At 34.3% G+C, this 23,122-nt stretch overlaps 3 protein-coding genes across 7 annotated transcripts in view; all 3 read right to left on the bottom strand.

The window, feature by feature from the left end:
* LOC131016821 (putative late blight resistance protein homolog R1C-3) overlaps window positions 1–23,122 on the bottom strand; it is a 629,159-nt gene that overhangs the window by 398,729 nt on the left and 207,308 nt on the right. The gene's annotated exons all lie outside the window — the stretch shown is intronic.
* On the bottom strand, window positions 4,141–19,941 carry LOC131016881 (uncharacterized). 2 transcript variants are annotated; one of them, XM_057945665.1, is made up of 11 exons: window positions 19,697–19,941; window positions 19,593–19,663; window positions 6,285–6,673; window positions 6,109–6,192; window positions 5,909–5,978; window positions 5,640–5,722; window positions 5,319–5,398; window positions 4,936–5,034; window positions 4,746–4,845; window positions 4,487–4,576; window positions 4,141–4,396 (listed from the first exon to the last, which is right to left on the bottom strand). In XM_057945665.1, exons 1-11 carry the CDS (start codon window positions 19,924–19,926, stop codon window positions 4,358–4,360), a joined length of 1,335 nt encoding a protein of 444 aa, XP_057801648.1. In that variant the 5' UTR covers window positions 19,927–19,941; the 3' UTR covers window positions 4,141–4,357. The 2 variants fall into 2 exon arrangements, with proteins under 2 accessions (XP_057801648.1, XP_057801646.1); XM_057945663.1 differs by having other exon boundaries at window positions 19,593–19,941.
* LOC131016833 (probable inactive ATP-dependent zinc metalloprotease FTSHI 4, chloroplastic) lies at window positions 8,545–19,663 on the bottom strand. 4 transcript variants are annotated; one of them, XR_009099228.1, is made up of 19 exons: window positions 19,593–19,663; window positions 19,088–19,505; window positions 18,174–18,429; window positions 17,279–17,657; window positions 15,557–15,815; window positions 14,635–14,766; window positions 14,079–14,153; window positions 13,874–13,999; window positions 13,648–13,757; window positions 13,495–13,573; window positions 13,262–13,399; window positions 13,018–13,129; window positions 11,741–11,904; window positions 11,538–11,643; window positions 11,350–11,426; window positions 10,220–10,363; window positions 9,869–10,034; window positions 9,179–9,313; window positions 8,545–8,934 (listed from the first exon to the last, which is right to left on the bottom strand). XR_009099228.1 is itself a non-coding variant. In XM_057945600.1 (18 exons), exons 2-17 carry the CDS (start codon window positions 19,340–19,342, stop codon window positions 9,891–9,893), a joined length of 2,556 nt encoding a protein of 851 aa, XP_057801583.1. In that variant the 5' UTR covers window positions 19,343–19,505; window positions 19,593–19,663; the 3' UTR covers window positions 8,959–9,313; window positions 9,869–9,890. The 4 variants fall into 4 exon arrangements, 1 of the variants encoding a protein (XP_057801583.1); XR_009099229.1 differs by having other exon boundaries at window positions 8,545–8,849; XR_009099230.1 differs by lacking the exon at window positions 19,593–19,663 and having other exon boundaries at window positions 18,174–18,437; window positions 19,088–19,227.

The raw sequence follows: 23,122 nt of genomic DNA, 5'->3' as shown, positions 1-23,122 counted from the left end.
TGATCAACTTTTCGGGCTAGCTCATCGGGTTAGTTGAGCTCAAAAATTTATAAAAAAAGGTAACTAGTAGTATTTCTTTTGATAATATTATATTTGTAACAAATAATTACACAAATAAATTAGTGATATTTCAACATCAACTTACAAAATAACTAATGTGTAACTCTTAGAGATATAAAGAAGCACACACGTTTGTTAAATGATTATCATTTTAATTTTTTTAAATCTAAGTGTTTTATGTTAAGTATTGGATTACAAACATAATAAAGTGAAATGATGGGTATAACTTTTTAATATTGAATCAAAATATATTTCACAAACTTTTGGAAAAATAATCTTATTATACTAATTTTTAGAAGCAAAGTAATGAAATTGAAAATTAAAAAATGAGAAAATATTCATATAATCATGTGAGCACATTATTTTCTAAAGCCCTATAGGGTTCGGGTTATTTTCAGGCCAACTGTATCAGCCTATCGGGTGTTGGGCTGTTCATCTTATAACTTTATCGAATTGAAAATTTTCAGCTCTAACCCTCTCAAATTGTCGATCTAATCGAATCAGTCTAAAAATTTCGAGGTGAATTGACATCCCTAATCACAATCGGCCTGAGGGTTTTATTTGCTATGCATAAACACAAAGATTTCGTTTAATAAAAATTAATAATGCATACAAAGGTCTATCGAGGGTTTTATTTGCTACATAAACACAAAGACACAAAGATTTCGTTTGATAAAAATGAAGAATACATACCACGTTCCCAGAATTTATTAAATTAATTTATTGTAATTAAATAATTATCATATTGTATGGTTTGAGTAGTCAATAAATATTTTAAATCTCAATATATATATATATATATATATATATATACATACACACAAGATGATGCATCCACCGTAGATCTTGATGATCGAATGGCTGAAAATGGTTCTCCGTTCTTTTTTTATTTAGTGGTTCTTTCTTGAACCTCTCCCTATATATATATATATATATATATATATATATATATATATATATATTGATAAATTACACAAGTAAATAAAGAAATTTAAAGACCATGTCACAGTGGACTCGAATTTAGAATCTCGGACTTTAGGCATTAACCACCTACCGCTAGGCTAACACACGCACGTTAAAAGTAATTGAAATCACTTTATAAAAGTATAGTAATGTTAGAAATGTCAAGACCAATCAAAAATTAGAAAACGAAAACGAAGATATATATATGTGTAATACTGAGCTCAAGTTCAATTAATTAAATATTTTCTTTGTCATCTCAAGACATCTAAAAATCTTTTAAAAAAATTAATTACATTAAAAGGCTATTTTCCAAGCCACTTTATTAATTAGTTCAATGTTTCATTTATAAAAGTAAATTTTACTCTACTTATTGCATTGAAAAGTACGAAGCCACTTTATTAATTAGTTCAATGTTTCATTTACAAAAGTAAATTTTACTCTACTTATTGCATTGAAAAGTACGACGTAAAATGATAAGTTTGACAAAATTATTATTCTTAAGACACATACCGTAAAAGTGTGTACTCCCTCCGTCTCAAATATAAATGTCTTATTCATATTTTGACAATATATTACCTTTGTATACTTAATATTTAAATAATTTTCATCGACCCATTATATCTACAATCTAAACATTTCTTAATCTCCGTATTCAAAAGCTATGAAACATTTATAACGGGGACGAGTTACAAGCAATAGCAATTTTATGCATGCACCAATTATTAGTCCATGAATAGTTGAGTATGATATCAAAGTAGCTGATAAATTAAGTAGTTATATTTTTCTTTGTGATTTGTGCTTCATATATCTGTCACTTATGTTTCATCATTCTTCTTTCTATTCTCCAATTGCAAATCACTACTCAATGTAATTCTGTTTCATACAATTTTGTGTAGTGTTGGTGTTTAATTATGGCCGAGCTTCGGAAGAAGAAATTAATGAGGCTGCGCAGCTTATTAGTTTATATGTTTTCCTTGTTCATAACTGCGACTCTTACAATATCTTTGTCGAAGTCTTGTTGTCAAGAAAAATGTGGAAATGTGACCATTCCCTACTCTTCTGGGATTGGCCTCACATGCATCAAGATTCGTGGTACAACATGCAAGTGCTAAATATATCAATGTATGGTACAGTCATAGTAGAGCAGCGCGTGTCGCCTATGAAGTGCACTGATGCGCAGGCCCGTACCTGAACACATGCTCAACATGTTGTCGCTTAGAGCCCCAAACTTTTGAGGGCCCATTTATATAGTATATATATATTTTTTTTTTTTCTTAACAATAAAATAGAATTTCAAAACATATGCTAGCTAATTGAACGAAAAGGCTATTAATTGGGCTGCAACAATTCAGTCTGGTTGCTTGCTAATTGTTGGAAATTAGAAGCAACTAATTCCGCCCTGGATCTATAAGTGAGAGATGAATGGCAAAACATTTTAATTATTTTTATACAAGGAAAATATTTTGTTTTTGAAATGTTTTTTATAAACTCAAGGGGTTCAAATATCCACACTTTCCGTATTACATGTTTTCTTATTTAACACACGCTAAGTGGTCGTTTGGTCCAAGTAAAATAAATGGAAAGGAAATGAAATAAAATAAAATGGTGGAATGGTAATAATAATAATTTTATTGAGTATTTGATTTAACCATGTAAAAGAATCGTTAATAAGATATTCTCTTTCTTTTGTTTACCCTCTATTTTAAGGGGTAACAAATTGAATTATTGGAACTCATTATCCAAACCAAACAACAATTGAATCTATTTTCATCATCCAAAAATATCCAACCAAACATGAGCCAAGCGTAAAAATTCAACTCGTGACAAGAGTTGTAAAAATAATGTTAGTATAGCAAGTTAACAATCAAAAAATTAATAATACTATTGCAAACTTTTTCGTTATTATTAAAAGAATAAATTCAAACATGATATAAGAAATACATATCTCCTCAATTAGTACGAAGACGACAAACTTTAATATTGAAGCAACAAACATTAAAGCACGATTTCAACACCCATAACCACAAACCCCCCCATAAGATACTACAACGCTTGTAAAGTTACAAATATTGCACCAACAAACATACTCAAACTCGAAAACCCTAATTTCAAGCTGCTAGAACTTTCAATTGTGTTCTTGGATCTCGTATCGGGTGTGCCCGTCACGCACCCTAACGGGTTAATACGCTGCCCGCATCTCCCGGGCAGCGTCTGTGCCTCGGTGACGTTGATGCCCGCTTGCTCGGCTTGATTGGCGCCTCTGACGCTTATCATAGCGCACAGGCACTCGGGCATCGACTTAATAACATAATCGAGATTCCGGCAACAACTATCCGGCGGCCGGGTTTTGCCGTTGAGATAGTTTAGGCATGGTTGAAGCTCGTTCATGCATTGTTGTTGTTGCACTTGTGCAAGATTTTGGGAGATGAAGAGAGAGAAGATTATTGCAATCTTGATTCCATATTGCATGGCTCTAATTTGATGCCTCATGTTCCTTTTTCTTTTAGTTTGTATGATCTGAAAAATATTTGGTGAATATGTTTGGCTAAGGTATGTGCATATATAGGGAGTGTTTGAGGTAGAATTAATAGGTGGGGTTTGGTGATCCAACAGGGAAATTTTTTTTGTTGGTGACTTAGAAATGATTAAATACTTCAAGAAATATGGCTGTAGATGTATAGATAAATATGTTCAACTACCTATGATAGGTTGAAATGGAAGCTGGTTTGATTTCAATATAACAAACAACGTAAAAACTCATATAAAAACGGGTGAAAGGTCAAAAGGTTATAGAACTTTCTATATTTGCAAATAATGGAGCAACTTTTATTGTTTGTTTACTTATTTATTTACGTCACATCTTATGATATGATATTGTTGGTCACAAAAAGATTAATTAGATTTAACACTTGTATGGTCATAAATAAATAAATAATGGATCTCTTGAAGCCGTCATTTTTCTTGAATTTTAGCCTTGTAATTGTTTATACATGCGCCGCAAATAATCGACCTAAAAAAACCCCAAATATTTTTTTCTTTTTTTAAGGGTGTGTTCCAAATAATTCGAGCTAAAAGGGCAACAGCCAAACCCAAATCTGACCCTATAACAAGAAATGATTTAAAAATTTCAACTGCATCAAACAAAACCAGTATTTCACTGGGTATAATTTAGGCATTGTGCAATCTGTTGCTAATTCTTATACACTTTTCATCAAAAGGGTACATCGAGTTGCATAGTGCAAGAACAAAAAAACTAAGAAAGAAGGCAGCATGAAGTTCGCAAGAAAATCACATCTAAACTTAGTTAGCTACAAAAATCGCATCCCGGAACACTTCACAAGAAAAACCTCCTACGGCTTGTGTCCATCTCAGGCTGCCAATGGAAAGAAGGGAGACAAACTGTTAGCACTCGTTTTTCGAGATAGGGGCGCGGGGCAAAGTCAACAAATGACTTGAAGATTACCTTGTGTGTCCATTCATATTCACCTCCTTTTGTATCAAATGTTCCATGCTGAAGACTGATTAGCTTCAGCGTGAAGCGAGGGCCACATTCCTGCAATTTTGAGACATAAGAAACAAGATAAATTGGGAAGACTCGTTTTCCATGACCAAAAGCAAGAACAGGTAGATTAATCAGTCAAAGAAAAGCAAGAACAACAAATTTTGGATAGTGCTATGGAGTTTGCATATAGTGTTATCGCTATGTTGAGTTAAGAACAAACCTGAAGCCTGGTAATAACCTTCTCCTGAGTTTTAGCAGCCTCCTTTTTTCCTTTACCTTGTGATTCAGGCTCTTTGCTTTCTTTTGTTTCGAAAATGTAACTTTTACATGCAACAGTACGGGAAAGAGAAGAGACTTAGGTCATTATACAGGAAAACACAGAGCAGTATCATGCATACACGAGTATATACCGGTGATGGCGGAAGAATATGAAATCACGCTGATTGTGAAATGTAACAACTCTCCGACCACGGAAATTAGGGTCTTGTGGGAATAGCGACTGTATTAACCTGAGTCACATAAACAATGGTAATTCAATTCTAAACAGATACATCTGGATACAGAATGTAACAACCCAGATCGCTAGCATGTATGCTACACGTAGCAATTTTTAATTATTTACAATGACATGCATCCAGATACATATGAAACAGTTCAGCTCAAATCTGTAAACAAGAAGTCGAGTAACCTGTATAACTACCATATAATAAGTAGCACGCAGAATAAGAAGCTTCACATTGAAATATTCAAACCTAGAGTACTTTTATATCTGAATTAACTCACAGAAAGTTACCTGCCTACACGATGTCCCAAGCGTGTCGTGAAGTTATTGAAAACCAGCTCAGGCTGGTGGTTGGTTGGATTTCCATGATTCTGTGAAATTATAGAAATGCAAAGTTAGGTCCGAAATCTTAGATATCAGAGCCAATGCAGTGATACATGAAGCAAAATAATGGAAACAAAAAATTCATCAAAGGAGCTGCGATGGCAAGACTCTAAGTTAAAGGACTAGGAAAATGAAATACTACCGAATTATTAAGACCACGAGTTAGTCAATAATAATTCATAGACCATCTAAGAATGTACTAAGACGATGGGGAAAGAGTCATCCTACCTTAATGTCCTTTCGCAAAACAAGCCTCGAAAGTTTGAAGTGAGCAGTAGGGCCACTTGGTAATCCAATAACTAGTAAAGCATCTGCAGTGGCTCATAAGAGTTAAAACAAAATCAACTTTCCAAAATGCACAATAGAAGAGTTTCACTGTTTCAGCTTCATTGATTTATTCAACCTACTTTAACCTTAAAGGTTGGAAAATAATAATTTCTAGTATAGTGACTGGATAAATTACTACTTTGCTAGTAAAGATCAGTGCAAAGATTAACCTGGTTCCCGGCGGTTGGTATGAACAACTATGATTGAGGTGAAGTCTTTATTATTCGCATATTCAACAATCTGATAGAATGGTGATAGTACAAAGAGTCAAATAAGTATCAAATGTACATACAAATCTAGAATCTCATTTTAACTAGGCAAAACAATAATTAAAAAAAAATGAAGAAAAAAAAAATGGCAACATGAATACCTTTTTGAGGTCATATGTTCCTCTCTTGTGATAATGAGCATTAGGAATGACAGAGATGAGCTCTTGAATAAATGCAGGCCCTCTCTACAGTTCATTGTACAAACCACCATTAACAACGAAAACACATAAATACAAAAAATCTGATGGTCCAGCAAAAGCTGTTATGGAAAACATACCGAGGAGTGGAAGCGAGAAGTTGTGATCAAGACCTTAGGAGTGCGTTCTTCTTTCAATATGCAGCTGAATTCATCAGCATCATTTCCAGCAAATAGCTCCTCGTCGTCAGGCTTACACACAGTTTCATCAAGTTCACGGGTGTTTTCAATGGTGCGAGGGATTGGCCTTGCAGGAGGCTCCTCCCCCAGCTCCAGGGCTTTCTTCTCTTCAGCTTCACGAACCTTGGCCTTCTTCTTCTTTTCGAGTTTCTTCTGGTGCTTCAACTTTGCATGAACTGCCGACCTCTTCTCTTTATTTTTAATTGCTGAAGGCAGCAAAGCCTCCCTATCCTTCATCTTCTCTTTTATATATTTCTTCAACTCTGCTTTTTTTATGTCTACAGCACTACCTAGTAGAGAACGAAAATCATAAAACGTCACATGCTTTCAACATATATGGATTGTGATCAATATGAGCTTTGATTCATTGACAAAGCAATGGGCTAAATGAACAGCTGCACTGCCATTTTACAATTCAATATGATAGCTAGCTCAACTCTAACAATGAATCAATCATGACCCTCCAAATTTCTTAGGCCATGAATATTTCACCCAATTGTCTCTTTTATATATTCTTGAACTCTCTTTTATTTATATTTCTGTAGAGAAGTATAATCATAAAACGTCACATGCTTTGTGCCCAATATGAGCTTTATTCGAGCGCAGCAATGGGCTAAACGAACAGATACACTGGCATTTTACAATTCAATTTGATCGTTAACTCAACTCTAACAATGAATCCATCATGAGCCTTCCAAAATTCAAGAGAATTCGTCAAAATGCGTCTAAAAACACATCAACTAAAATTAAACAAAAACAAAGGAAGAAGGCGACTCACCGTTTAGGTTGTTGAGCCGCGAGGCTGACTGTGGCGGTAGGGAGAATGGGCGACGGGGCGGCGGAGGTGCGTGCGAGAATGGGCGGCGGGGCGGCAGGTGTTGGTGGGAGAAGCGGCGGCGGGTGGGGTGGCTGTAACTAAACCCTAGGTGTTGAAACTAATAAAATCTGAAAATTGAAATTGCAATCGCCAAATGCGTAGTGTTGTGTGTGAAGTGTAAATCTATGCCCTAATCAAATTGTCAGATTTTTATTTAATAATTAATTATTTTAATATTAACATAAATATCATGAAAATTCCTAAAGTATACAATTTTTATCAAAAATATCCTGAAACTTTCAAAATATTCTCGAAACCCTTAAATTACATTGTGGCATTCGACGAGCCACATTATGTTTTTGGTGACCGAAAAATAGGTGCAACATATATTTGATAAAAACCTGATAGTTTAAGGGTTTAGAAAATATTTCTAAAGTTTCAGAGTATTTTTGATAAAGTAAGTATAATTCAGAGGTTTTCATGATATTTACCTTTAATATTATATATCAATACTCTCTCCGTCAGCAAAAAGTATAGCACTTAGGTGTGGGAAGATAGGGTTTGGATGTAGGGTACCCAATTACCAGACCCAAAAAAATTTGGTATAGAGTACCCAATACCCGAAAAATTAGGATTCAGGTATTTGGGTACTAAAAAAATTGGGTTGTTGTTAAGACTTCTCTACTAGTGTGATGGTCAGGCCGGAGTATGAGTGGAGTTTTCTCTTTCTTGTTTTTTGTCTTTTTCCGCTTTTCAGTTAGACGAGTACTCTTTTTTCCCCTTGAGATTTTTCCCTCGCGAGTTTTTCTCATAGAATTTTAGTAATTGAGTTATTCCCCATGAGAAAAACTCGCACAAACTTTTACACTATAATCTTATTCTCTTTAAATTTCATATCGAAAAGAAGTGCACCGTTTTCATTGGGACGAAAGGAGTAGTAAATATTGTAGTGAGTGAAATTTAAAACCCATAATAAAAGCATTTTTTTGATGAAAATATAAAATTAATAAAATAAAGTGTTATGTTGACTCTACAACTATAAATGAAAATAGAAATAATATTACAGACGGATCCAAATAGCAAATTTGCAAATTGCTCCCTCCGTCCACTAATTCAAGGCCTTCTTTTCTTTTTAGGACGTCCACCAACTCAAGGCATATCCATTTTTAGTAAGTTTTTATTTATATTTAATTGGTGAGTCCCAAAACAATACACTTTTTCTCCACTCAACTAATAAACTCAACTAATAAAAATACACTTTTTCTTAAAACTCGTGTTTTGCTACTTAGGTCATGAATTAGTGGACAGAGGGAGTATATCACGAACGGAGTAGAATCATTGGAGTGTTGAAATACACTTCGGATCGTGTATTATGGATAATATTATATGCCACAAGAAGTTGTTTGGAAATATGACATGAAAAGCAAATGCAGCCATAAACTGCGTCTTCGCAAAGCGTATGACTCCATTTCTTCAAACTTCTTCTTTCCAGTGCATCCAAGGTTCATTGATTGGAAACATGAATCCATTTTCTTTTTTTAAATAATAGTTTCTCATTTTTCCCTCTATGACTCAAATCTCTCACTAGATATACAATTCTCCATCACCCAATTTTTTAATTTTAAGCAAAGAGCTTTCTCATTTCACATCTGCCAGAAAAAAAACGCCTTAGCTTATAAAACAACTCGAAAAATTATAGCCTGTAAGCTGAATACTCTTCACCAAAGAAATCACCTGGAAAAGTAGCCAAAAACGATATGAGAAAATTGAACCAAGCAAAATATATGTGCACAAATAAACAACATAACATTTCACATTGGCAAATTTTGCAGGTTCAACAAGATCTCGTAGCTAACGAATTGAGTCTGCATGATTGAACCCTAGACAAGTCTTTCTAGGTAGTCCTACAGCACAAATTTTAAAGACGATAGGGAAAGCACAACATAAATCCAGGTAATGAAGAATGAAGCCAGTTCACCTGATTGCTGTTAGTTGACGTTGTAACCCAGCTGATTGAACAATCCTTGATTAGATGCCCAACTGTGACTGTATACGAACTACGGTAAAACTAGCATGGCAGACATGTTATATGATTGTATTTGCCGGCATCAAACTGCAGGGGTGCGATGGAAAACAAGACAACTACTATGATGAAGCTGAAGTGAAACCAAATTCACAAATCCAAGTGCACTCTTAAAAATTCAAAGCAATCTTATTGCTAAGGGTTATTCTTAATTAATAGCCCGAACTTTGACCTCATGTTGAGTTTTCAGCAGTTATAAAAGCATTTTAGATTGTTTGGAGGCACATCATTGGTTTTGATGCATGTTTCTCGAAGACACCACGTTAAATGAACAACGGAGATAAGTACATACTATATTTGTAATAGTATTAAGTTCGGGCTAAAAAGTCACCATAAGGTCAAAGTTTGGAGTATGATTAAATAATACCCTATTTCTAAAGTAAATCTAGTATACCTAGTTATTCCGCAATATAGGAAAACTACTTCAGTTTAATTTAATAGTTTGGCAATTGAAAGAACTCTATGATCAACATTATTCTTTCAGTTTATCCGGGTAGAACTTGTCCAAGCTTGCTCAAAATTTTATCATTTTGAGAAATGGCAATTTAATGATAAAAGAAAAGGTTGAGAAGGAAATAAGCTTACATGACAAAAACGAATTTCAATCTTATAGGAAATGGCTGGCCATCAAAAGCTCTGGCTTCTCTTTCTCTTCTTCAACTTCTATAGAGGCTTCATTCTTTATTTCCTCGACCCTTTTATCCCAAATTGCATCTACTAACTTCCACGTGTCATCACTAATGATTTGAGTCTGCATAAAAAGTGAGAAATGATGAACTTCAAAGCTCTAAAAGAACTTTCTTTGACTTTTCTTTTTCTAAGCGAAAAATGAAAATTCTTCTCTTTCCCCACCGACACCAAAATCAACCCCCATCCTCATCCTTCTCTCTTGCGAGGAGAAGAAGAGCAAGGAAAAGAAGTATAATTTCTAATTACCTCCATCGGACGAGGTGCACCAAATGTCGAGAATCCCACATTCCCAGGGGCAAAAGTTACCCTCCCTGGAAGCGACACACCATGAACTCCCCAACGTCCGGCGTGTATAAGGGCTCCATATTCATCCAGTTGCCTCACAGCAGGCTGGGGAACATGAAAATATCAGTCTATATAAAGTTGTGATGAAAAGATAAGTGACAGGTGACAGATAACCAAGTGTAGTCTTCAATTACTGGAAGAGTCCTTCAAAAATTTAGTCACAAACCTCTAAAAGGAATCGATTTTTTGAGGAAAAAGTGCAAATTTAGGACTTTTCAAAATAACATTGGAGTACAGCCTCTCACATGCATATATGCACTTTAGCTGCCACTAGAAACAGCAGAAATTTTTTAGGAGAAAAAAGAGCACAACTTTAGTACTTATCCAAATATAATTGGAGCTACACCTCTACGTGCACGCACCCACCAGAAGGAACATTTAAGTTGAGGAAAGAAAAGTAAGCCTCATAATATGTAGAAACGAGACTCCTCAGTAATAATTATCAATAACCATCTTAAGCAGATCAACCTGGAACTTCAGAGTTAAGCTACATCAAATTATTTCCTTTTTTATGATGCTACTGAAAGGCTGTCTATTTAACCAATAGGTTTTACAAATCATTGATTATCTACACCCATATAGCCCATCCAATTGTGAAAGCAATCTATTACAAACAGAAGTTCGCTCAAGCATGCTTCAGTGACATTATACTTGAGAAAATTGGCTTTTGGAGAGTTAATTGATGTTTCGAATGAGTTATTCTTTTACAATTAGGGAGAGAGAACTTCGACCATAGATGTCACATCATGCTAGGAAAAGTTGTCAGGAGAAATATTTTTGTGTTCAGGAATAAAAAATTTCTTTGAAAATTTGAGAAAGTTTATGTAGAACCGGAGGAGAGGGTGAGTCTAGAGTCCTCAAAAGTAACATGGGCTTCATTTTCTTTCTACGTCATACAAAGGGGGCAGATGTAGCACCTATACTTGATTGCATCGGCCGATTTATTTTCTTTCCAGAAGCCATAACTACATGCTTGGTTAGGGATATAGCTTTCAAGATAACTAATATTGAAGCATAAGCTGAGAGCACACCTGAGGCAATCGAGGTGAATCATTGTAAATTTTCCAAATTTCATCTGCTTTTATCTCTCCCTGCTCCAGTAGGACATCTGCTTGAAGTAAAAGCGCATGGACAGAATCAGCATGGATCAGCAAAATAAGCATAATTCAATGATATTCCAAAAAAACAGAGCTTAGTTAAGAATCTAAAAGTAACTAGCCTGTTATCTTTTCCACAGCAGGACGGTGTTCTCTTAATGCAGTTGAGCATTTCTCAACAGCAAAACGGATGTATTCTTCTCTAAGTGCTTCGAGTTTGGCAGCTAGCTGCACATGAGAATTATAAAACATCAAACTTTGGTCACCTGGTCAGAAAATGTAAATAAAATAACTGTCAATTTAGAAGTAGACACCATTTCCTCACATTAGGCACAAGATCATTTTGATATCTGTAGATGGCCTTCCCAAAAGCCGTCATTCCAGTTTGCAAAATCAAGAACTCAGCACGTCTGGAAGCTTCTAATGTGGCTTTTGCCGAAATCCAGCATAAATTATCAATTCCAAATACCTCTTCTTCAATTACTCTGGCTGCACATTTGAATCATCAGTGCCACATAAAACAGTTCGATATTTTATAAATCTTATACAGCTCTAGACATAAACACAGAAAAAAAGCCATTTACAAAGATGAAGAGAGAGATCTCTACGAAAATTGTTAATGTTATCAATCTCAACGGAGTAGGCCATGATCAGTGTTGAGGAAACTACATAAATGTGTAAGCTATGGACTGTCTTCAATATTTAGTTACTAAGATGAGTCTGGCTAAGGAGAGCGTCTAATCGATAAACAACAATCACAAAAAGTACTAAGCACCAACCAACATATCTTTCTAAGCTCTTGATTGTATTCATAAGATTTACCAGTACTCAGTTACATAACAGTGAACGATGCATCACTAAGACATATTGTTCGATCAAGCAGGCAAAATAGTTTAGAACACCTTTATAAATTAATATATACTCCCTCCGTCCCATATCAAGTGTACTAGTTTCCTTTTTGAGCTGTCCCATAACAAGTGTCCTAGTTCTATAAAAAGAAAGTGGGCTCCAACACCTTTCACCTTTTTACCTTTAATCATATCCGCCTTAATTATATTCCTCTCACAAAATAAAAGTGGGCTCCACCACTCTCCATTTTTTTACTCTTTAATCATACTCACCTAAATTCTCGTGTCGAAACAAACTAGGACACTTGTTATGGGACGGAGGGAGTAAGATATTAATATAGTAAAGTAAATTCTAAAGTTATAACTAAATAGAAGGAAGAGGGAGATCTCACACATTACACTCATCCAACAGAAAAATATGATTTAAAAATCAGTACTTCTCCATCAATTGAGGCAACTAATCCAAATAAATTGATGTAACCAGAGAGAATTGTCCATTATATTTCACCTATATGGTTATATGCCAAAACTAAGACATAACGAAAAGATTTATTCAGTCGCACAGAAAGTGGTATGGTGCAAAATATTTAAACTGACAATTTTGATCCAATAGCATTCACTAGATGCTTATCAATATAATTGTCAAGGCATATAAAGTTATAAACATGGCAGTAGGATTATCTAATAGACAAGAAAAATAAAGTTTAAATGATTTTAACGAATTTTTAGTCGGTCATGTCCTACTGGAACTTACGAGCACATGCGCGTACTATAGAGTCCACATAATCTGCCTTTCGCTGAAATACCCTGCCCGATGTCTCTTCGTAGCGCATATTTGGCTGACTCTGTATGGAATTAATATCTGTCTGGAAATATAAATAATATATCAAAAAACAAGCAGATGATCTATCTGTTGGTTCTTTCAGTTAAGAACTGGAACGCAAGATAATTCAGAAAGAAAGCAGTACGAAGAAAACATGCAATGAGATATAACATACATTAACAAAGGGACGATATGGATCTGGAATGTAACATGCAAGAACAGCAACAGCTGCCTCTCGATATGCCAATCTCAATTTTAGCTCCTCAGGGACTTCGGTACTGTCTTCCTGACCCGTCTCAAAAGTGCCTTGTTGCTGCAAGATTTGAATGATTTTGATGTTAGCATGCTTTGTGCTAAAAGTCAAGTCAAGAAAGCAAAAGCAAGTGAAACATATTTCCAGGAATCTACCCGCTTCAAGGCCTCAAGCAGTTCCTCCCGTCCGATGTAGTCCAAGTCCTTTCTAGCAGTCAAAATCCCAGCTTCATTCCTGTCATTAGTGATCCTTCAGCCACTCTCCATGAAGGAATATTAGATTCAAATAGGAGGAAAATAATTTTTTACAGTATATTTTGCAATTCAGCTCCAGTAAAATCTTCTGTCAGATCTGCAATTTCCTGAAGTAGAGTCTCCTTCTCTTCCTCTGAACGAAAATACTTATTTCGAGCATGTACCTATTATGTTTACGACTTTACGTTAGATCTTCTTTAAATTGAGCGTGCGCGCCCGGGGCGGGGGAGACATTAAAACTTGCTCCAATAATACAAGTCCTTGGAAAAACAAAGCATACCCTCAATATGGCAAATCTACCATCTTTTGATGGTAATCCAACACGAATTATCTTGTCAAACCGCCCTTTTCGCAGAAGAGCAGGATCAAGAATGTCCAGTCTATTTGTTGCACCAATGATTAACACCTGATATAGGATCTCCTAAAGTCAACTCTGGAAAACATTATTTAGCCCTGGAAATAGTGTAAATCCAATTAGTGCATACCTGTGATGTTGATTCTTTAAAACCATCCATTTCTGTCAGTATTTGAAGCAGTCCTTGTTCCCTTTCGGCACCACCCTAATCAAGCAAATAGATAAAAAAAAAAAAAAGAAGAAGTAAATGATGCCTCTAAACTTGATAAAAGGTATACTTTTATACGACTGTAACAGAATAAATATAGTTATGATGCATTTTATGGACCTAAGTGACATATTACTAGGGATCTCTTTCAAAATACAGATCTGACAATACAATGTTGCATAAAGATGACTACGACCAATTAAAATCAACAATTAAATGCGCTTGGTATATTTCAGAGCCATGAAGATTAAAGAAGGCAGTCAACCTTATTGGATGTCTTATCTTGTAAAATTTGAACATCATTAGAATTTTTTGTTTAAAGTAGAGCCAGCAGCATGTATCAGTCATTGAAGATTAAAATCCTTAACCACAAATATGGGTATCAGTATCAGTATTGGAAGTTGCTTGTTTGCAGATTGAGAAGAAAGCATAAGAAGCTACATTTATTTGCATGAGGAATATCAGAGAACTTCAATACCCCTCCAATATCAGGTCCTCCACGTTTGCTGCCAATTGCATCTATCTCATCAATGAAAATTATGGAAGGGGCAAACGATCTCGCACTAGCAAAAAGATCTTTCACACGAGAAGCGGCCACACCAACAAACATCTGAACAAAACAGAAGTTGATTTAGTTGTTGCCTAAAATATTAGAACATTATGTCTGATAAATAGTACAGGATTATAAATTATATTTGCTCATGATTGATTAATGCTCTAAGATAGATAGAAAAAGCATAGTTTGTTTACTCTAAATATTTTATGCCCAAGTAAAGGATTTATTGATTAGGAGAAAAAAAAAATTGTTATCTATTGCAATTCCATGCAATAATGGAGCCTTCAATCTTAATAGCTACATTAATCATCAAAAGAGATAGCAAATTGTGTGGGCCGACTAGGAAGTGAAGCTTGAGTTGGAGGAAGAAAGTAATCAGGCTACCAGTTCAGCTTATCCCATGAACCAAATCCAGTCAAAGATTACCTAGTCAATCACCAAAACAAATATGGTATTTCTACTGCAAACCACAAAGAGACCACCTATAAGTGCTATGCAACAGCAGAGCAAGAGTCACCACAAAGGTTACATCAAACTCGTATTCTTTATTATGATACTTGAGCTTGCCCCAGCATACTCTCGGAAGGGTAAACAAGCATCTTACTCTCAGCATTTAGAAAATCTTTCTTTGGATGATAATGAGGCACTAATTTTTCATGGGTAGCATCATAAGTTGCAACTAAATTTTCTACAAATCCATTCTCATGAGGGTAAGAACTTTCAACAGTGATGATAACCAATCACCTAGGACACCATAATGACAATAGTTCCAACATCTGTTCACATTTTTAAAGAACCTATTCAGAAGAACAACATTGAACCATCGACTTTTGTTTGATCTCACCTCAACGAAATCTGTACCATTAGCTGCAAAAAATGGAAGGCCTGCCTCACCAGCTATAGCTTTTGCAAGAAGTGTTTTACCAGTACCAGGAGGGCCATGAAGGAGCACACCTTTTGGACAATAGATACCTTTGTCTTGGAATTCCTCGTCATTTTTCAGTATCCTTACTATCTCTTGCAGCTCTCTCTTGATATATTCTTGGCCGGCAAAGTCATCAAATGTAACACCAGTTTTTTCTTCGGCTGATATGAATTTTGCCCTGTAATGAAGATAGAATAAGTGTGAATATAAAAGTGTTAAAAACTGCAGGATTTTAAAATTATGTTGCCCATCCACCAAATCAATCTCAAAGAACCTCATCATCTATAACAGCCGAACTTATTGAAACAAGCAAATCTTACACTAGTACATCACAAATCTGACGATTAGGAATTCAACTTTAATTTAACCATATGTTCTATTCAATATACTAAAACTTGTCTGAAGGAATCATCTCCATCAATTCCTATTTGAGTGATAAATAGAGCAAATTACATGGTACGGAACAAAGTCCACTGTCCACCCAATCATCTAGTTTATGTTCATTGATGGATCCAAAATCATGTTTGTGCATTCAAAACGCAGAAATAAAAATCCTTCCCTCCCCCCTCCCCAGTACTCCGTCTTTCCAGTAGTGGAGTCACCACAAACTAGATTTGAATCTTTCTCCCTCGCCACCAATTGGAATTTAACATTGCACTGCTAACATTCTTCCCACCAAAGCTATTACCCCCATCCCCAGAATCAAAAGTTATTTAATACATATTGTAGTTTATATAAATCAATACATCACAAAATGTGACAATATAACATATATATCATATCATATATGATACTCTCATGTATATAATAGTGTGCCATTGATTTACACATGTACCTATTCTATTGCAAATATTAAAGTATGCGATGTAAATTCACATATGGCAATACTAGAATATATCAAATATATAAATACAAACTTTAATATTAAATTTTATTCTATATATCTATCATCATTTCACAACTTCCAATAAACATCCTAATATAATAATACGATGTTCAGATATGCTTTCGCATCTACGATAAAAATCCTTTTCCTCAATTCTAAAACAATAGCAAATTCTTACTATTCAAGAAGATTTATCAAGCTCAAACTGCTTAAATTCCAAAATTCAAAGTTCTCTCCAATCCTAGCGAAACACACCCCTGTAAATGAAGAGAATAAATGCGATTATTTGAGCCTGGGACTTTGAAGTTTGCATAATCTACATCAAAGGTCAATGAAAGAAATCATATCCAAGCTAGCAATATCAAGTGTTAAGAGATCTACATTCTGGGTGCTGTAAAGATCATCTGCTAGTCTTTACTTTATAATGACACCCCAAGGACAATCAATGAACAACAAGATCTATATTAACCAAGAGATATTCAAGATATGGCAAGGTGCAACTTTGAGGTAAGAAGGTAGTGCCATTGCTATCTTAATTATGACACCACTAAGGATTCACAGTAGCTACACTCTCAAAACTTCTTGACTTCCAAATTGTCGAAATTCAAAATTTTAGTTGGCCACACTATTCAGCTTATTTATACACCAACATAAAATTAGAACCAAAAAAATGCTTAATCCATTATGATGTCAGGAAGAATTTGACAGAAAAAATCTGGGAATTATAAATGGTTAAAAAACATAAACCAACTAACCGACTCTTCCCCAATGAGCCAAGGGCCTCCCGCTTGAGTGGCTGCAATGTTATTTTTTTAGGAGGAGAACCAAGATCACAAGGTATTAACTTTGCATATATTGGTCTCATCATACTGTCTATCCAGACATACAGACCAACAGCAAGAGCTAGCCTCATTGCCCACACAACTGCAGTGGCAACACTTGAATAGACTTCTGCAGGAACGTTGTTCACATCCAGGACATCAACATTAACAAGCTGCTGATGCAACTTTCTCCAAACATCATTCCAGCAGTCGATTGGCATACGTTCAACAACATGGCGCCGGAAAACAATTTCCTTTTTGCTGTCCCCTTCTGAACTTTCAGTTTTCCCTTCCTTTTTATAAGGTAGAATCACTGCATTCAAACAAAAAAAAACAAATAATTCATAAGAAAATAAGACAAGTGAGTACCTTATATGGAATCTCCTACTGTCTTACAAATACCCTGTAACATATTAATTTTTTAACAAAGACCAGGCCATTTTATTTAATATAATAGGATAAAAAGCAGAATCTCTTGATGAGGAGGCGAATGAAGATTCTATACAAGCAAAACAGAGTTTATAAATTGACAATAAAAGTTTTCTTTCATAAGGTAAAGCCAATATCTCCTTCATTAATATGCAATGTTGCAGCAAGAACTTATCCTAATTTTTTTGTAGATTTATAATTCATAAGCATAGCCTTCTCAAAGCTTAGCAGAAATTATCGAAAAAATTCAAACTACAGCTGACTTCATTACAGCTTTTACCATCACTGAAATTTGATTGTAGTACTATTTTGACATACAAATTGAAGTGCATCATGGTCCACTCTAAATTCAACTGAAAAACATTGAATTGGGATCAAAAGATCCAAGATGGAGTCCAACCTGAGACTGTCTGCCCATAATTAGAGTACTCCATGAACCGGACATTGTTTGAATCAAGAAGTCTCTTAAAGTCACTGAAGTCTATGGAATGAGAATTCACAGGGTCCCACTCTGTTCCTTTCAGTTTTCCCTTCATCGTCAAAAGTGCCCTGCTCCACTCTGATGCCATCATGAGCTGCCTCTCCAATTGAACATTCGCCTTCCTTTCAAATTCTTCCAATTTGTTCATACGTTCTCTCTCAACTTCCTTCAAACTCTGACAATCTCCAGCATCAATTTAGAATAATCAGACAAGTCATCTATCTATAAGACTAAGGTACAAAAACTAACCAACATCCATTCAAGTCTAAGATTGTCTAGGTATGCAGCACTTCAACCATGTTATCACATTAATAGTTCGAAGAAAAGAAAACTTTAAACTAGGAAACCAATAGCCCAATACATTCATTATGTTTCGAGAAAAACAAAAAAGGGTTCTTACTAAGACTCTGGATAAGATAAACTTAGAAAGGCCAGAGGAATACAGCTTAAGCCATAGACAGTCATCGGAGACAAACTAATACGAAAGAGAGATACAACATCGAACAGATGTAATTCCATTCATAGAAGTACGTCAACACCATAATCTATCCTTTCCATACCCTCAAATATATCTTTCGAACTAAAACATTTGCAAACTACATCTTGACCCAGTAAGCAATCTCCAAAGGCTGTACTCTGCTTATGTAGCAATAAAACTCAAAGAGTAAACATTCCCATACAGAAGCAAATGCAAATTAAATATGCAATTTTGAGTAGCCCTTCAAAATGGATAACAAACTCTGTTTCAAGGAAAAAAGATTATCAACATTGTGTTACTTTAAAATCATAAAGGTAAATTAAAATTGGGGATAAATTGAGATGAAAATACCCACCTCGAATAGCTGTTGGGAGGAGTCGGTTTCTCCTTGTACCGGTTTCGAGCTGGAGTTTGACGAACCATTAATTCTGAGTCTTCTGGCGCGTCTAGCATACTGGAACCGCGCATCTGTAGAAGCAAATCGCCGAAGAAACAAGAATTTCGGCCATCTATCATTTTGAGTTAGTGGACCATTTGAAGAGGGAGAAATGCACGAGGGTTTTGGCGCAAAACTATCTAGTGATGGGTTCAAAGCGCTGCAACGGTGCATCTTTTGCACTTTTCTGCAGAGTTTCAGATAATTTTGAACAGTGTCAAACTCCCGACTTCATCTTCGTGCCAACAACAAAACCTTTGGTAAGAGTTTGAAAGCGCACGATAAATAACCGGTCGAATTTCGCTAACTCAACTCTAACAATGAATCCATCATGAGCCTTCCAAAATTCAAGAGAATTCGTCAAAATGCGTCTAAAAACACATCAACTAAAATTAAACAAAAAGAAAGGAAGAAGGCGACTCACCGTTTAGGTGGTTGAGCCGCGAGGCTGACTGTGGCGGCCGACGCACGGCAGGGAGAATGGGCGACGGGGCGACGGAGGTGCGTGGGAGAATGGGCGGCGGGGCGGCAGGTGTTGGTGGGAGAAGCGGCGGCGGGTGGGGTGGCTGTAAGACCAAGTTTATCGGTAGTATTTTTGGGAGTGGTCGACCGCCACGTAAGCAATATATGAAAAAAAGAAAAAAAAAACAATTAAAAGAGGAAGGACTAGACCTGACCAAATGAAAAAGAGGTGATCTTGGGTACACCCGGGTGTACCATACACCCGGATTGTACCCTAACCCGCTTTTAACCCGCATCTAACCCAAAAACTATTAGTTATATATTAAAAGCATGGTTTAAGTAACAAATTGTCAGTATTCTAGCGGTTGGGCATTCAATGCCTTCATCAATGTGTGGGGGAGTTCGATTCCCTTTGCCATTATTTTCTCCATTTATGCGCCATTTTCCATTTATTTTGTAATTTTCTCAATTGTTTCATTATATAATAGTTTCTTTTTTTAATGTACGTAGTTTCTTTTTTGTAATTTTCTCCATTGTTTCATTATATAATAGTTTCTTTTTTTAAAGTATGTAGTTTTGTAGTTTCTTTATTAAAAGGCAAGATTTTATGTAGTTTCTTTATTTTAAGTATGGAGTTTCTTTCTTTTAATACTTGTAGTTTCTTTCTTTTTTCTGTACTTTCTTTCTTTTTTTCTATAGTTTCTTTCTTTAAACTTTTAAGTATGTAGTTTCTTTATTAAAAAACAATATTTTATGTAGTTTCTTTCTTTTAAGTATGGAGTTTCTTTCTTTTAATACTTGTAGTTTCTTTCTTTTTTCTGTAGTTTCTTTCTTTAAATACTTGTAGTTTCTTTCTTTAAATACTTGTAGTTTCTTTCTTTTAAGTATGTAATTTGTTTATTAAAAGGCGAGATTTTTTGTAGTTTCTTTCTTTTAAATATGTAGTTTCTTTCTTTTAATACTTGTAGTTTCTTTCTTTTAATACTTGTAGTTTTTTTCTTTTTTCTATAGTTTCTTTATTTTAATACTTGTAGTTTTTCTTCTTCTTCTTTTTTCTTTTTCGTTTCAAATTTTTAATTATTTTTTTATTTTATTTAGTTTGAAAAATAATATCATTTGTTCTATATTTAGGTTCCATTTAGTAAGAAAAATAGTATCATTAATAAATGATATTAAAAGTTTCACTCTTTTTTTTTGTTCTATATTAAAGGTTTCATTTAGTTTGAAAAATAGTATCATTTGTTCTATATTAAAGGTTTCATTTAGTTTGAAAAATAGTATCATTTGTTCTTTTTTCGTTCTATATTAAAGGTTTCATTTAGTAAGAAAAACATTGTTTGATATGATACTTTAACATTTCAAATGACACTATAACGTCTTAAATGACACTACAATATTTCGAATGTCACATTGCTCAAATGATGCAATAATATTTCAAATGACACTACTCCGACAAACAAATGACACTACAACATTTCAAATGACACTACTCCGACAAACAAATGACACTACAAGATTTCAAATGACACTATTCCGACATACAAACGACACTACAAGATTTCGAATGACACTTTGACATTTCAAATGACACTATAATATTTCCAATGACACTACAAGATTTCGATTCCACATTGACATTTCAAATGACACTACTCCAAATTACATTACAAGATTTCAAATGACACTATAAGATTTCAAATGACACTACAAGATTTTAAATGACACTATAACATTTCAAATGACACTACTCCGATATACAAATGATACTTTAACATTTTGAATGACACATCAATATTTTAAATGACACTTTAATATTTCAAATGACACTTTAGTATTTCAAATGACACTACTCTGACATACAAATGACACTACAAGATTTGAAATGACACTATAACATTTTGAATGACACTATGAGATTTCGAATGACACTATAATATCTCGAATGACACTATAACATTTGGAATGAAGCTACATGATTTCGAATGCCACTATAAGATTTGGAATGACACTATGAGATTTCAAATGACACTACATGATTTCGAATGACACTATAATATTTCGAATGACACTATAACATTTGAAAGACACTTTAACATTTCGGATGACACTTTAAGATTTCGAATGAAACTTTAACATTTCAAATAACACTATAATATTTGGAACGGCACTTTAACATTCCGAATGACACTACATGATTTCGAATGACACTATAACATTTCGAATGAACGACACTTTAACATTGCGAATGACACTATGAAATTTCGAAAGTCACTATAACATTTCGAATGACACTATAACGTTTTGAATGAAACTATGAGATTTCGAATGACACTACAAGATTTCAAACATTTCGAATGACACTATAAAATTTTAAAGTGTTATTTGAAATCCTAAATCCTACACCTGAAACCATAAACCCTAAACCTGAAACCCTAAATTCTAAACCTGAAATTCAAATGACACTCAAGAAATTCAAATGACACTTCAACTATTCAACCTAAACCTTAAACCTGAAATCCTAAATCCTAAATCCTAAACCTGAAACCCTAAATCATAAACCTTAAACTTGAAACCCTAAACCTGAAACCTTCAATCCTAAACCTGAAACCTAAACCCTAAATCCTAAAATTGAAACCTAAACCCTAAATCCTAAACCTAAACCTTAAACCTTAAACTTTAAATCCTAAACCCTAAACCCTAAACCTAAACCCTAAACTTGAAACCCTAAATCCTAAACCATAAACTTGAAACCTAAACCTTAAACCTGAAACCCTAAACCCTAAACCTGAAACCTTCAATCCTAAACCCTAAATCCTAAACCTAAACCTTAAACTGAAACCTAAACCTTAAACTTGAAACCCTAAACCCTAAACCTGAAACCTTAAATCCTAAACCCTAAATCTGAAACCTAAACCCTAAACCTGAAATAAGATTTCAAAAGATACATTAAAATTTAGTAGAAACATTAAAAATAGTGTCATTTTTAGATAAATTAAAAGTGTCGTTTACTTGGAAAATAGATTCATATACTAAGAAAAATAGTGGCATTTTTAAGGAGTAGTGTTATTCGAAATGTTAAGGTGTCATTTTAAATGTTATAGTATCATTTGAAATCTTATAATGTCATTTGTATGTCGTAGTAGTGTCATTTATATACATATATTAAAAGTATCATTTAAATATAAATATAGTATTATTTATTAATATTATTTATATATATTAAAAGTGTCATTCATATATAAATATAGTATCAATAATTAACGTAGATAGTATAATTTAATAATATAACTAGTATTGTTATACATAATTAAAAGTGTAATTCAACTAAAAATATAATAGTATCATTTAATAATATAGATAGTGTAATTTACTAACAACAAAAGTATCATTATTCATAATAAGAAAATAACAGAAAAGAAAAAGACAAAAAATGAAAAAAGAGAAGTGGAAAGAACGAAAGAAAAAGGATAAAAAATGAAGAAAAAAAAGGAT

The sequence above is a fragment of the Salvia miltiorrhiza genome, chromosome 3, assembly GCF_028751815.1.
Source record: "Salvia miltiorrhiza cultivar Shanhuang (shh) chromosome 3, IMPLAD_Smil_shh, whole genome shotgun sequence".
NCBI classification, from domain to species: Eukaryota; Viridiplantae; Streptophyta; class Magnoliopsida; order Lamiales; family Lamiaceae; genus Salvia; species Salvia miltiorrhiza.
Note: the sequence above shows the minus strand (reverse complement) of the source record. Positions and strands in the feature narration are given on the sequence as shown.